Source organism: Equus quagga, chromosome 5, assembly GCF_021613505.1.
Source record: "Equus quagga isolate Etosha38 chromosome 5, UCLA_HA_Equagga_1.0, whole genome shotgun sequence".
NCBI lineage: Eukaryota > Metazoa > Chordata > Mammalia > Perissodactyla > Equidae > Equus > Equus quagga.
In genome coordinates, this window is record NC_060271.1 from 126,631,603 (window position 1) to 126,646,346 (window position 14,744).

Consider the following 14,744-nt stretch of genomic DNA (forward strand, 5'->3'; position numbering starts at 1 on the left):
TATTTTCATTTGTTTGTTTGTTTTTTATAATAGTCATCCTATTGGGTGTGAAGTGGTATCTCATTATGGTTTTGATTTGCATTTCCCTAACGATTAGTGATGTTGAAATCTTTTCATGTGCTTATTGACCATTGTCTATCTTCTTTGGGGAAGAATCTATTCAAGAACATTGCCCATTTTTTAATTGGGGTGTTTGGTTTTGGGAGGCGTTTCTAACGTTCAGCCAGGGGTGAGAACCACTGTAAGAGAAGAGAGCACAGACTTCAGGGGCAGGCTCTTCCCTAGAACAGAGCTGAGGGCACAATGGGGAGATACCTGCTGTGCAGCCCGGAGCCTTAAGCCTGAACCCATTAGAGAATCTCAGGGGACTGAGTCGGAACTCACAGCGGCCTTGGGGATTGATGAGGGTAGAGAGTGGAGCCCTCCTTTTTCCCCTCATTCCCTGAATATTGATATGCTTTTTTCCAGATCTTAAGTTGTACCTGAAATTTTTGCTTTCTCCAATCTTCTATCTCCATCTAGACCCAATCACTGAGCTCCAGGCTAGACACATTAGAAACTTCAGGACTAGCTGCTTGTCTTCACTTTTTAGTGAAATGGTAGAATGAAAGGAAGGCCATCCTACCAACAGCGATCAACTTCTTTGTTAGTGGTTATACATTATATATTTTTTTAATATTTAAAGCCAGAGGCTGGTAGGATTGGATATTCTGTGGATATTTTTTCCTTGAAAGAGTAGGAAATGGAGTTGTGGGGATGGCAATGAAAATGTGGCTTAATTTAATCTGTTTACCAAGACCTAACAGCATTCTCCTGGCTGAAAAGGAGAGAACTGGGTTGCAGGTGATAGAATTCTTGCAGGTGTGGGTTGTTTCTAGTGAAGGGAGATTATTCATGAGCGCCAGGGCTCTGGAAAAGCCCAGCATGGCCCTTCAAATCACTTCCCTTCCCGGAGAAGTTCTGTTGGGGGAAAAGGAGTGGGCTTGTTACCCTTCCAAAGGCACATCAACTCAAGCTCAATAATAACCAAGAGAAATGGTTCTAATGTGGAAGTTCTCTGCAGACTTAAAATCATTTCCCATTAGTGCCATGAGGATGGAACACGGAACTGTGAGACAGAAGTCCCAAGTCCAAGTCCCACGGCCACCACTTTCCAGGTGTAGAAATTTAAGTCTTAGTTTCTCTTCTATAAAGTGGGGATAATGCCTTCTCTGTTGGTGTATTGTGAAGCTTTGGAAACTATGCAGAGCCGCAAAAGACCAAGGGAATAAGCAATAAAAATACACCTGACCCAGTGGATTTATAGAGAAGATAAAAAGGATGTTTGTACAAGAAGTTTTCTGAGGCTAAATAGATGGCACCATCTACCCTCCAAGGTTTTTCAAATTGTTTCAAATACATTCTATGAACACCAAGCCCTGGCTGTTCAGCATCATGTGGACATGGTGGATCCAGAGATCAAATAAGACTGTGACTCTTCTCTAGGAGTTTCATAGGCAATGAAAGATATGTATTAAAATGATAATAATCAGTATTTTGGGGGGAATCTGAAAGATCTCTTCTATCATCCCTATTTTAATGATAATGAACTTGAGGCTCAGAAGGGCGCATGGCTAGTAAGTAAACTAATCACCAAACACAGTAACACATGAGACGTGTAATAAAAGACTATGGAGCATGTGGTAAGGGAGCACAGGAGAGGTTTCATAATGAGTTCCAAAGAAATGGATCATAAAAGGCTTTGTGGAAGAGACAGCCTCCTTGCAGAGCCATGAAAAATCGGTGCTATGGAGAAAGGAATGGTTGGAGACAGAGTAGCTTCCACATAGGGACCAGCAGAAGGAAAAGCACGGAGGCTGGGAAGCGTCTGAATCCTACCATAGAACTGTAATGTTACATGAGCTCACAAACGCTCTACTTCCTGATTTTTATAACATATTCTTACTTATTTCCTTAAAGAAGAATCTTGAACACAGATATCAAACATTTAACTGGCACTTGCAGGTCTTCTAGGTACTCTGCACCTGGGCTGCCAATAGAGTTGTTCAGGTTGTGTCCTGCCGAAGAGGTGCCCCACCCATGGGGCAAGGAGCCCTGATACCCAGCTGCATCTGTTTCTGGGCCCTGCATACAGACCAGGAGGGGCTGCATTGCCTTCAGAGGAAAGGCAGCTTTGCCTAATTCATGCAAAGGGGCCATGTAGGCTACTGGTGGTGCTGCAGGTGGGAAGAAATGAGGAATCCATAGCATTCAAAACAATCTGTTTTTCTCACATTCTAAGTGTCAGCTGATATCTCAACACAAAAAAGGCAACTGGCCACTTTAAACCAGGTGGTTCTTAGGTTTTGTATGGACAGAGTCTGAGAGCATTAAATCATTGCTTGAGCTCCTTTTAGTTTGGGGGCATTACAATGTCCCCTTGGGAAGCAGCCAAGATGGTTACTAGTTACTGAGGCTGACAAGCACCATCAGAGCAACTTTGCACGGGTTAGATAACTATACAGTTTGCTCCCAAAGTCACACGGGACCTAATCATGTCCGTCTCTTTCTCCTACACCTTGGCTGGTTCTCTATTGCCCAACTCACCCATCTTACCTGATGCTCTAGGATGCACTTGTGCCCTAAACAGGCCCCACACCTCCAAACAGTTCCATGCAGCTCCGTGCACCTCCACTCAGGCTGCCCCCTCAGCCTGCAATGCTCCTCTTGTCTTTCTCCACCTGGCTAATGCTTACCCAACCTTAAGGCCACCTTGCATATCGTCTCCACCATAGAAAGGCTCCCCTATGCTCTCATTCCACTTCCTCTACCCACTCCTCTGGAAATTGTGTTCACATCTCACCTCCCTTCCCAGGTGATGGTCAGAGTCATCTGCGGTCTTGACTCTTCTCTCCGCCTTCCTTCCATCTCGTTCACACACACACGCTCCCCATTCCTGGAAGTTTGAATGGGATCGCACCATAGCTTGCTGTTAAGCCCCACTGAAGCCTCTTCCGAGGGCAAGCGTTACACTTGGAGACTTTGGGAAGCCTGGCCTTCCATAAAATCGGCCATTTTTCATTAAAAAAAATCCAAACAAAATTGCATTTCGACTCTGGTGATCACATCCTGTGATCATGCAGCGGGGCATCATTTTATGGGTGGGCGGGGAGCAGAGCATGCTCAGAGCACCGCATCTGCGGAGAGGGGACCCCCAAACTGCAGCCCTTCTCCATTAGTATAGCTTCATGGGGTGACTCTCTCAGGGTCCTCCCCACATCCAATTTATAATAAGGGTACCATCTGCATATTGAAGAGTCCCCAGAATGAGCTCTCAGTCCCAAGCTCCAGGCTTTTGTCCCTTTTCTTAATAATATGCACATGCCATTAACATGACAGACCCTCTCCCCTTCAGGGGACCTGGGATGGGGAGGATCTTCAGCTGGGCATTTGTGCCCCCCTCAGATAAGGATTTTCAGATTATATAAGCTGTTGCTCTCTGGGAGTTAGCTGCAGGTTTCCCCCCCAAAGCTAAATATATGTAAACACCTCTTTTTAAAGGTCCCTAAAAGATCTACTTGACTTTCCATCCTGTTCCTTTTGTGAAACAACACACCTTCAAATCATGAGGAATGTCAGCCCTCTACCCCCAACAGACACAGCCAAAATGGTTTCACAACTGCTGATAACAGGAGAACTCCACCCAGGGAGCAGTTAATCTCATGGAACACCGTAATGGCGGTACCATCACAGGGCCCTCGACCCAGGGAACGAAGGTCCAAGTCCATTTTGATGTGCCTGGTCTTGCAGCTTCTCTGATGAAACAGAGCCCATCTGCCCACGGCATCCTGGGGAGGGTTTTATTCTGTGTGCTTCCCTGGCTGTCTCTGAGACAAGCCCGTGCCCAGAAAGCTGCAGGAAGGCCATTCCCTCACAGCCTGGGATGGCTTGATAATTTGAAAACTGCTCCTTTTGACTCCTTGAAAAAGACATGAAGAATGAAGGAAACTCAAGAAGACCAGACCGGAAGACTGAAGCTAGCCTCATGGTCATGCCCTCAAAACGCTATTATTGTTATCATTATTGTCATCATTGTTATTTAGAAGGAACCCCAGAGCCTGAGAGAAGTAGAGTGGGCAGGCCAGGGAACACTGGTACCTGGCATTCGTGTGGGACCTGCCACCTTCACACTCATTGCCTCCTGGGGGCCAACAGCATTCCAAAAGGAAAACAGAGATTTCTCCTCATTATGCCGCCTCTGGGTGACTCCCTCCAAGTCACTTATAAGTATTTCCAGAGCTCAAATCCACATGCTCTGACACCAGGACAATGTTCTTTCCAGCTCCTTCTTGCTTGCCAGACCCTGCAACTCTGCAGTGCTGGGTGAGCCCTCTGAGGTGTGTGCTCTGGGAGCTCCAGCCTCGGCCCCCACGCCTTCCACAGGGAGCCTTGTCAAGCTGGTCAGTCTGCAGTGAGACAAAGCAAGCACTGAAGAGAGGGAAGAATTGGGGGCCCCTCCACCGTCATCTGCCAGAGACAGTGTTTCCCTGGATGCAAGACTTCCATTTAACACGGGGCCATTCACAGGCAAACTGGGAGGAGTCAGTCACCCTAGGTAGAGAGGAAAAAAGAAACACATCCTGGCAAAAGGACTTCTCCCCTTCAAATGGGAACACCATGGAGAGAGGCCTTGAAAGACAGCAAACATCATCATAAGCATTTCATGGCGGTTTCCGCTCCGATTACCCAGCCCTCAGCATCCATGCCTCCAATGAAGCCAGGGCTTAATTGGCACTTGAGTTAGATGCTATTTCTTTGCTCCAACATTTTCACGTTGTAGTTCATCACAGTGAGCAAGAAAAAAGTACCCCCATGGTTGCCCCGCCAGCAGAACCCAGGCCACACTCGACATGGCAGCCTCCATACACAGTCAGCCAAAGATAATGGATGTACAAAGTGCAGCAACTAATGGACATGTGCACATTTATTTCCCAGAGGAATTTCCAAGTGAAGTAACACTCCAGGTGAAATAACCTCCCCAAAGTGTCAAATGAAATGTGTTCACAGCCATCCTGGAAGTTTACAGTTAAAGACATCCAAGAAAACACCTCCAACTTCATTATTTTAATGAGATGTTCAGGGAAGAGGGTTTCTAGTAGAAAGATGCTTTTCCCTCAAGACAGACTATAAAAGATTCATTTGGCAGATTCAGAAGAAGGACCAACTCAGCATTGGAGAGATTTCTTTCCAAACCCAAATGCAAACAGACCATTTACAATAGCAAACTCTCGTCTCAACCCTGCCCTGCTCACCAGTGGAAATGCATCTAACTACAGCTTGAGCATCTTCAAGTCTCTAGTTTCAGTATAAAGTCCCTATTCTTCTTGGCTTTATGCCAGAGAAAAGTGGCTAAACCAATCCAAGAAAAAACTTACTGTGTTACATGTCTGTTATCATACCCTGTTTTCATTTGTGTAACCCAATTAAAAATTGAATTTATCATAGTTTTCTCTAGTTCTAGATGAGACAAGCCTGTGTACCCAGTTTGCACAAATTGAGAACTTCTAGCTGGCTTTGAACAATTAGTGAAGTCTTTTCACTGGTGATAATTATTTAACAAACATCGTGGCGCAGTTGTTATGAGCAAAGCCCTGTTTTAGGTACAGTGGGGCAATTGGAGGCATGCCTCTCTCGTCTGTAAAGTCATTTACCACCTGGGGGAAACCCATTTAGAGATGAATCCAGAAAGCAAGCAGTGAAGAGGGAGGGACGTGCTGGACAAGAGCTGACTGTGGCAATAGGAGCCCACAAACCTTTCTCCGTTTCGAAAATGCTATCACATCCCTCTATATTTTATGTCATATGTTCCTGATAAGAACCTTGTAGGGTGGTGATTATTATTGCCGTTTTAGAGGTGAAGAAAGTGAGATTCCGAGGGGAGTGCCACAACTTCAAGCACAGAGTTGGTGGATGGCAGAGCCAAGATGTACAATGCACCCGGGGCTTCCGACTGAAGAATGTTCACGAACACTGCAGACGTCTGTAGGCATTCAGGGCTCCGTCTCTCCCTAAGGATCAATGACTGACTCCCCATCCTCAGAATTGAAAGGGGGCCTTGGAGATTACCAGCTCCAACCCATTCCGCTTAGAGTGGAGACAACTGAGCAACAGGAGGTTACCTTCCTATGCCAAGACTGAAAATAGCGAATAACGGAGCTAAGATCCAAGCCGAGGGCGTGTGCCTGTGAACTAAGTATTTGTATCACCCAGGGCTGCCTCCCAGTCAATTTAGAACTTCACTGTGTGGGGTGGAGGGACTGCTTTATGCCCTCCCTCAGGAAAATGGCAGAGGATAGCCAAAGACGCAACATTGAATCCATAACAGGCTGCGGATTTGTGAAGGAATGGACTTGCTCCCCCACCTGCCCCCACCTCCCCAAAGCCTGCTGGACATCTTGGGCCTGCCAGAATGCAGAAGAAGGGAGACTGCGCACTGTGTCCTCAGAGCACATCCCACAGCAAATCATCTGCTCTTATCACAGGAGTACGTGCCACGTGTGTTCTTCAAATGTGCATTGTACCAGCACGTCTGTCTGCTTCAACCATAAAAAGGCTCTGTTACTTCTCCTGGTCAAAGGTTTCAGGATGAATGTCTGGTAGCATGATACGTCAATATCAAAAGGGATCAGGTAACCCTGGTCAGTGGCCTATGAAGAGATTTCCTTTACAAGTCAGGAAAACTAATAAACCATTGTGGAAGGCGTAGATGTTCCGCGGCCCTCAAATTCCTAGGCTCCGTCTTAAAATAGGCTTCAAAGCTCACATTCATTTGTTTCCAAGGTACCCGTGTTCAGGTTTTGTAAGGCGTCTTTCAAGGAACAAAAGTCCTCAAAGTTCTTGTGAAGCTCAGGCTTGTGAATTTGTTTCACCAGTAAATGTTTTTTCAAGATTCTTTGCCCTGGTAACGTTCTGAGGAAACAGAGAGGAAGGATGCCATCAACAAGCAAGCAGATGATTTAACAGACCCCAGGCGCACCCATCGTGTGCCCGGCGCTGTTCCGTGTGCCCGGCGCTGTTCCGTGTGCCCTGTGTGTTAGTTTCTGTGAGCCCCCCATCCTCTGGGAAGTGGGTGGAGCCTTCAGCCCCATTGTATCCGTGGAGAAACTGCACAGCCCAGACTTCGTGAGTCTGGCAGTCAAACTCAAACCGAGGAGTTTCCCTCCAGATCCAGACTCTTGACGACCCCGCTCTCTGGCTTCCCCTTAAGAGAGTGAATAAGAAGTTGGTGGGGGATGTTTGCCGACGTCTAGAGGGAGATGAAGGAGGAAGAGCCCCAAACGGGGAGCCTGAGGCCTGACTCCTGGTCTCTGAGCAGCCACAACAGTGCTCAGGTCTGGGTATTCTCTGCCCGGCCGCCCTCAGCTGCCTGCCCCAGTGCACCTTCCTGACCTCTACTCAAAACCAGCTACCCCACCATGGCTTCCCTGAAGCCCTCCATCCTATTCTACTTAGTTTTCACAGCATCCACCACCTTATGGAATGAGGTTTCAGTTATTTGCTAATTATGTTCATTTTTATTGTTGTCCCTTTCTCCTAGACTATAACGTCCACGAAAGCAGGAATTTGGGGCAGTTGCATCTCTTTTGTTCACTGATGTCTCCCAAGTGCCTGGAAGAGTGCTTGACACACGGTAGGTGCAAAATAAATATTGGTGAGAGAAAGAGAGGGAAGAAGGGAGAGAAAGAAAGACAACAGGAACACTCCTGAGCACCTTTTCCAAATCTAATAACCTTGGAGTCTAATAACAACCCAAACTAGGATTTTCAAAAGATAGCCTACAGAGGTGGGAGGCATTGCGACCACTGTCACCGTAGAGCAGATGACCTGTGGCCTCAGGCTAGTGTATGAGCCTCCTCAGGCTCCAGCAACCAGCTTCCTCCAACAGCTCCAAACTGGGAGCCTGGAGGTGCAGAGCCTGACTCAGCCGCGGGACCCCTCACATGCTTTGCTCAACAGTCCCCCACCCCCTACCAGTCCCTCTTGTCTCCCCTCCCTGCCTTCTATACAAGGGCCCCGGGACTTCACCCCTTTCCAGACTGTGGGCTTCCTGAAGACAGGCCCCCTGTGCATTTCACCTTCCCCTCCAGCTGTTAATACCAGGCATTCATTGATGCCTAATGGATGTGTTTCCCCATTTGTATTAGCCCGAGAACTTGCGAACCAAGGTTGGCATGAGACACACCTGTAATGGAAATCTGCCCGACCTAGTCCTCGCCTCGCTCCTTTCTCCACTGCCTACTCCACCGCCAGCCATTCTGCCATCACCTGCCAAGGGCCTGTCATCTGTCAGTCACCAGGGACTGAAGAATCAGAGGTGAATGAGACGCCAGACCTGCCTTAGGGGAACCCACAGTCTAGGGGGTCTAGAAGGGTGATTAGGACAGCTCTTCTATCTCCAGAGGCAATACAGGATCAAGAGCTAGAAAAGGCGCACTGGGGGCATAATAACCCAGGAAGAGGGAATGTGGTGAAACAAGTCAGAGGGGAGAAAGAGCGACTTTGTCTGGCATGGCTGGAATGAGGATCACCTGTGGAGGGGAAGGGAGTGACACAGCTGGTGAGCCAGGCTGAAGGGTCGGGACTGTATCCTGTATGTGGTGGGGAACTTCTGGAAGGCTGTATGCGGGGTCGGCTATTTAGGATTAATATGGAAGCACGCTGTAGATGGATGGGTGAGCCAGGAGGTAAAGAGGCCAACCTGTGAGCAGTGGGAAAGGCAATGCCGTGGAAAGAACACTGGGCTGATCATCCAGTCCTGGGTTTGGCCACTAATTTGAAATGGGATCCCATGACCCCATTCTGTGAAATGAAGCAATTCAATGAGATGATCTCTATGCTCCATCGAAGTCCTGTGATTTATGGATCTGATAGAGCAGTTGCTCAAACAGTCTCAAAACTGATCTTGGATGCGGAGGTCTCTCATGTTATTGAAGCGCATGGTTCAATTCTTATTCTTCTCTGACTACAGCAATTACTTTATAGATAATTGCAGAGCTAAACTGGGTGACACTTTCCCTCAGCTGAGCCAGGAAGGGCAAATAAGGGGTATTTCACTATAGTTTTAATATTTTAATACGTATTTATGATCCACCTAATGCAAAAAGTTCTCTATAATGTAACATGAAATAAAGAACATTAAAAAGGGAGTTAAACCAACAATGAAAAACAAGACGTCATAGACGTTTAGAAGAAAAGTAAATGAGCACCAAATATGCAGAATGAGAGCACCCAATTTGGTTCTGAGCTTCCCAGCAGCCCAAGCAAAAATGGAGCCTGGTAGGAATTAGTTTAGGGCTCATTCATCGGAACAGTTTTCCTCCTCCATGGCTAGAGTTCCATGTCATCTGAGACCCGTAGGTAGGCCTCTTATGGGGACCACAAATAGAGAAATTGGGATGATTGAGCTGGGCTTCAAGAACCTCCATTACTTTGAGGTCACTTAACTTTCTTTTGGTCGTGGGTACACAAACAAGCTGCAGGGCTGAAGGGTGACTTGGGGCCTGTAAACTGCAAATGGACAGCAGTCTTTTCGAAGGACAATTCAAAAAGGACTTTCAAAGAGGGTTCATTATTTTCTAGTGTGGAGGTGGGGCAAGTAGTGGGGTTAAAGAGTAAAGAGAATTTTACCCCATTTTCTACGTGGTCTGGCCATCAGAACGTCCACAGCCATGCCACCCGAATAGTTCTAGGACATGTGGCTGTAAGTGGGGATAAGGAGGACCTCAAATTCTAACTCCACTGGCCTTTATAAGATGGCCAAAGCAACCAGGAACCCCGAGGGGCTGCTGGGGGGGCAAAGCCCTTTCATTGCTGGACCTGTTTTCTTCTCAGCAAAGCAAAAGACTAAAAATCTGAGAGGAGGGAAAACTTAGAGAAACAACTGAATACCACCTTTTGCCCCAGAGAGAAATAGGTCATTTGTACCCTATCAGTTCCGAGAAGCTGAATGCTTCACTCACAAGAGTTATCACCCCACATTAGGGAGACTCGCTTTCTTCCTCACTCCATGGTGCCTCCCTCGGACCCGCCGGGCCTGGCTGTCCTCCAGAGCCTGCAAAGGGTTATCCTGCTTCCATCAGGCAGCCAAAAGAACAGCCTGGGTGACAGGAGTGTAAAGTGGACAGAGGTACACTAACACCCTGGTGCTTCTCCTGAAGGGACGCGGCACTTGAACTGGCCCATACAGCTGTCACTTTATGGGTTACTTGTGCCAATCAGATGGGGAGCTCTTTGAGGGGAGGCACCAACTTCATCTTTTTACCCTGCCACAGTGCCTAGCATAGAACCTTGTACAGGTCCTAGGGAATTTTGACGAATGCATTCTTCCTGGAGACAAACTACTCTACACCAAAATATAAAGCCATCTGCCAGTGGGACCAGTATTACCAACACCAAATACAGCCAAGTTACATAATCCCGCATCTCGATTATACTCTTCATTCTCAAGGGTTGTCTGATGTCCCAGCTTAATTCCATTGAACAGCCAACATATATGAAAGTGTTCTGTAAACAATTGAATGCTATTTCTACAATGCATAGTTGCCAATAACCTATCTGCTCTGTCATCTGGGAGAAATGCCTTAACCTTCCTAAGCTCAGTCCCCTCCACTCCACTGGGGGACCATGGCCCTAATCAACCAGGATCGTATTAAAGGTCCGTCTGTGGAAACCAAGTTCACGCAATAGATTATGTGCTATTTATGGTTGTTGCTTAAGGGATAGACTTTTAACTAGTGCTATTAAGTGGGGAAAAAAAAAAGCTGCATCATTTAATTGCTATTTATTTTCATAAACATGAGGTATTTCAAAGTGCTATAAGATGCAGCACTAAATATATACATTTTGAAGAAATTAAACACAGAACTTTGCATTTACCCAGTTCTATGCACCAAACATTAACAAATACATTAACAAGAAGAAACAGGCTAGGAAAAAGGCATATATATATAGTAAATTTCTTTACAAAAGTTTCTTAGTTCAAAAAGTGATAAAGTAATATCTACTCAAAACTTTCACAACTCATTTTCATACGAAAATATAAGTATCAAATTTAGTTATGTATCAGCGTCATACTAAAGTATACAGGCAGTGTAAGAATTAGTACAGTACATAACAGAGATTAACAATATATTTGTATACAAAACATGCTCCTCAAACATTGAGGTATTACAGTACTTAGGTATGAACTTCCAGTCTAATACTGGCCGCAAAAGCCACCTCTCATTACCCAGGACGTATACAAAGGCAGGTGTGTCAATGGTATTTACAGAAATGTTCCCCAGGGGTTTCAAATGGCAACCCCCTTACGTGGCATCTGCTGGAACGTAAGCACCATTTTAAAAAGAAGGAATGACTTTCTGTCGTCTGGAAACTTGGAACAAACAAGGTGACTTCAACAGCCCCAGAGGCTCCCAACTGTCACGAACTTCGACGGCTGGCTCGAAGGTGACGTGGAGGAAACTGTAAGGGCCACCTAGCATCCCATCCCGCAGGCCCTCTCCGAGGTCCTGGCAGAACCCCACATATCCTGCTCCCCACCCAGATCCAAACTCGACGGGGGACCGATGTGAAAGTAAACCAACATTCTTAATGTCAACACAAGGTTTGTTTAAAAAAAAAAAAATCAAAATGTGCAAAGTGGCAGTGACTGTCCAGTTCTGAGAAACGTTTAGCAAGTCCGAGCGTGTTCAATTTTCTTTAGCAACTGCTGCTGTCTTGCCTGCAACTTCTCCTTCTCCAGCAAAAGCTGGTGCTCCTCGGCCTGAAGGGAGTGGACGTACTCGGTGGCCTTTTTCAAAATGACCACCTTGGCGGCCTTCTCGTTCTTCACCAGCTCTGGCACGTGGTCCCTGAGCGTGAGGAAGCTGGACCGCAGGTCGTTTCGGCGCTGGCGCTCCAGGATGTTGTGGTTCCGGCGGCGCTCGCTGTCCTCGGAGTCAGAGTTGCGGGGGCTCAAGCTCTTAGCCTTTGGGGGGATGACACTCTTGAGGGGACGCGGGGATGCCTCACTCTTGATCTTCTTCTGGGGCGGCGCGTCCTCGCTCTCCACGTAGGGCGAGGGGGCGGCGTAGTTGTGCTGCTGGTGGATGGGGACACAGCGTTTGAGGATCAGCTCACCCGCAGGAGCCCTCCCCGTGCCCAGGGCTGCGCCCTTGGGACGCACAGTGATGGTGAAGGTGGTGACAGCCTTGCTATTGGAGGAAGAACGCCGCTTCTCCACTGTCACCACGTCAATTTCTTCCTCCTCATCTTCCTCTTCGTCATCTTCATCATCTTTGAGAACAAGATGGGAGTTATTCTCATGGTGAGACTCATGAATTAAACATATAAAGTCTCTTACAACAGGTTCTGGCACTAGTTTGCTATTAACTATGGATCCATCACTTTAGGTCTCTTTAACATAAATATACTTGTAAGTACTTTTTCCTTCCCCCTGGCTCCTGGCACTTTCAGCCTCCGCTCAAACTTTAGCAAGTGGCAGAAACAGAAAAAAACCTTGGCTTTGGGGCCCCACGGAATCCTGGCTCCATCACACACGAGTTGCATGACACTATGCAAGTTATTTCAACTTTCTAAGCCTCAGTTTCCTCAGCTATTAAATGGGAATGATACCACAGGGTTCTTGAGTTGGGCAGCTAAGTTGTAGAGAGCTGGGCCCAGGAGACAGATGCTCAGTAAATGGTAAGCTGTTATCATCGCAAAGCCCCACAGGTTAATTTATATCTCCATCTCCACACAAGAATTGAGGCTTCTCATTTTAGGGGCCTCACTGAGCAATTTACACGCGGCTGAGATTGATTTTAAGTCCTCAAACAAATTTAAAGAACGATTTAATTAACTAAAGAAGAAAAGTAACTTGTCTTCCATGTACCCGAGTTCTAGATAGCAAGCAGTTTTTCAGCGAACAAAGATCAAACCTCAACTATAATAAGGTTGCAATCCACAGGAGTTCTAAACCCAAATATGGGAACACTTCTTCCCAAAGTCACCAATAATAACAGCAACAACAAAAACGTGTAGCATCCTGTGTGCATTTCCCCCTCTCTCCTCATTTACTACCACGCTGGGATAGAAAATTATTGTTTAAAATGCAAGCATAAAATCAAAACACATCTTCTGCTTGATCTGAAGGGGACCGGAAAGCTGAACAATTGCGGGATTTGTTCTAAAGCCGAAATGTGAGGCTGTTCCAGTCTGTGGGTCCCTTTAAGCCAATGTTTTGGTTTTCTGCCAAGAAGACAGCTGTTGGAAGGAAGTGCTTCCTCACCGAAAGCTGTCAAGGCACAGACATTAAAGGGACAGACTCATTTCAAACTGGAAGCTTATCACCAAGTTCCCTTCCAGGAGCCTCAGACGAATCCGTCCTCAGCTCTGAAGAAAATGTGGGCTTTTTATCCACCTGCGTTCTGCAAACACTGGTTTTCAAGGTCCAAGAGAGCCCCAGCTCTCAGCTCCAAGGACAAGGGCTGTTCAGGCATTTGGGTAGAGTTCTTTACCTCTGGGGCCCCAGGCAAAGTCTCAGTTTAAATCCCACCCTTCAGTTTCAGACAGAGGCAGACAATAGAGCTAATCAATGAGCGCTCCCAGGGTGTGTGCATTCCTGGAGGGCCTGCGAAGTGTCCGCCCTCACCTTGAAGGGCATTAAGGTTTCAAAACACAACTCCGATCTGAAATCAGTCCTGGAATGCTGGCTAGAAGACAAAACTGGACCCAGTTCTCACTGCACGCTGAAAGGAGGCGGCCCCTTGAGAATGTACACAACCGCTGTTGTACTGGCCGCCAGCTGCTGAATGAAGCTAGGAAGGGGTGGCCCCGCCACCCCCAGCCTTTCAGATCCTTGGCCCGCTGCTGGTCAGCATATCGCCGCCTGCTGGCCGCGTACCAGGAGCAAACAGCCCACCACCCACTGAGGGAGGGGGGAGAAGAGTGCCCAGGTTTGAAAAAATAAAATTGGTACTAGCCATCTGTGCAATCTCTCTAACTTCCTGCGCCCCAAACAGGATTTTGCACAGCGCTTATGTCGTCTCCGGGTGTCCCTCCTCCCTCGATCTGGGCCGCAGAGTGCCTTTCCACCCCGGCTAACAGGTTTCTACCTAGGCAATGAAGTCAGGGACCCCTAACCCCCCAACCGGCTTTAGACATTCAATTTTTCCTAATTTTATTCCTCAAGCTGAGCTGCAAAGAGAGGTGGGGGATGGGGTGAGGGCTAGCGATGGAGTCAGGCTCCCGGAGGGAGGGTGGAAGGAACTTCGATGGAGGTGAGACTTAAGAACACCCTATTAGCAGCTTTCACTCACCCTCTCCTTACCACGGGGAGCGGCTCGGAAAAAACGACCTCAGCCCCCAGCACTGCTTCCAAAATACCCTCCCCAAAGCCAAACCCATGTACAGTAACAAAGGGAGCGGGCCCCCAGCTCCAGTGCCCCAGGAGGCGGCCGGACTCCGGCGGTCTTTACCTGAGTCGCTCAGGGTGTCCTCTCCGGAGGTGCTGAGGGCCTTGTGGTCGCCGGCGCGCGGAAGGGCAGCCCCCTGGGCGCCGGTTGGGGCAGTGGCGCTCGCCCCCGAGGCGACCGCAGCTCCGGCCGCCGGGGCCCCGGCCGGGGCGGCGGGCGCGGGCGCGGGCTCGCGCTTGCTCACCGGGAACGGGAAGACCACGGCGGGGTCCACGCACTCGGCGGCCGGGTGGGCGGGCCCTCAGCACCTCC

At 47.9% G+C, this 14,744-nt stretch overlaps 1 protein-coding gene across 1 annotated transcript in view; it reads right to left on the reverse strand.

Annotated features, from left to right (window-relative positions):
* Nucleotides 1-10,827: 10,827 nt before the first annotated feature.
* Nucleotides 10,828-14,744, reverse strand: part of MYCN (MYCN proto-oncogene, bHLH transcription factor) — a 6,280-nt gene continuing 2,363 nt past the window's right edge. Inside the window, 2 exon segments of the mRNA XM_046660262.1 lie at nt 10,828-12,312; nt 14,496-14,740. Coding sequence (XP_046516218.1) covers nt 11,708-12,312; nt 14,496-14,740 — 850 coding nt within the window. The 3' untranslated portion in view covers nt 10,828-11,707.